Here is a 963-nt window from a genome sequence, read left to right as displayed (position 1 = left end):
GGGGGGGGGGGCGAGGGACCGCCGTCCGCTGCTGCCGACCGGGGGCGCTGCCTGTACGGGCCGGCTGCGAGCTCCCCGCAGCGGCTTGGCACTTCGGAGCCACCGAGGACCGGGTGAATTTTGCAAGGACAGCGGGCTCAGCGCGGGTCGCCTGTTAGAACCGGCGGCTCTGTCTCTCCTGCCCCCCGGACGAGGAAAAGCCGTTCGCGCGGCCACCGGGGGAGAGGCTTTGTCGGGACTCGAGAGAAAAAGAGCTTCATCTTTCGCGGCCGGGGCGAGAAAAGGGTAAATATGCGGCACTTTGCCGCTTCATATGGCCTGACGCAACAGTGGGGCGAAGAGGGTCACCGCAGACATCCGCCCCGCGGCCGCCCGGCCCCTCACGCTTGCCGCTATGAGATCGCGAAGGAAAAGACGACGACAATAACAACAACGTAAAAGCCACATCAGCGTCTCCCTCGGGACTCATAGCGATGGAGGGGACAAGAAAGCAAGGAAGCAGCTCCTCGCAGGCTGGGCGGAGAGCAGCGGATCCACAGCCCCTCACACTGCGGCACCGGAAGAGCCCAGGACCGGAGGGGGGACAGGAGAGAGGGGGAAGGGCGAGAGCCAGCAGAAAGGGCCCGAGCGGGCCGGGAGCACGGAGCTTTACGAGGAGAGCGCTGAGTAAGGGCCGGCAAAACACAGGCCTTTAAGACACTCCGCGAGCTTTCCAACTTACAACGGCATCGTCTCTCCAGCCCCTCCTCCTCCTCCTCCGCCGCCGCCGCCGCCGCCACCACCACCGCGTCGTCCCCTTCTCCCTCCTCCTCCTCTTCTTCTTCGTCCTCCCCCTCCACTGCCGCCTCCGGACCGGTCACTCGTCCCGCCAGGAAGCGGGAATCGTGACCATGGTACGGGCCGGGGTCAGGCCTTAGAGGGAGGAGAAAGCCGTTCGCTAGGCCCGGCCGCCGCCTTTGACTG

General features: G+C 66.1%; 1 protein-coding gene across 3 annotated transcripts in view; it reads right to left on the bottom strand.

The window, feature by feature from the left end:
• PAPOLA (poly(A) polymerase alpha) overlaps positions 1-955 on the bottom strand; it is a 49,039-nt gene extending 48,084 nt beyond the window's left edge. For all 3 annotated transcript variants that reach the window (XM_009280817.1, XM_009280819.1, XM_009280818.2), the window contains exon 1: positions 722-955. In XM_009280817.1, the coding sequence (XP_009279092.1) occupies positions 722-729 (8 nt within the window). In that variant the 5' untranslated portion in view covers positions 730-955. The remainder of the gene's footprint in view (positions 1-721) is intronic.
• Positions 956-963: the final 8 nt, after the last annotated feature.

This window comes from Aptenodytes forsteri, unplaced genomic scaffold, assembly GCF_000699145.1.
Source record: "Aptenodytes forsteri isolate BGI_AS27 unplaced genomic scaffold, ASM69914v1 Scaffold193, whole genome shotgun sequence".
Classification (NCBI taxonomy): domain Eukaryota; kingdom Metazoa; phylum Chordata; class Aves; order Sphenisciformes; family Spheniscidae; genus Aptenodytes; species Aptenodytes forsteri.
This window is presented reverse-complemented; position numbering and strand designations above follow the sequence as displayed.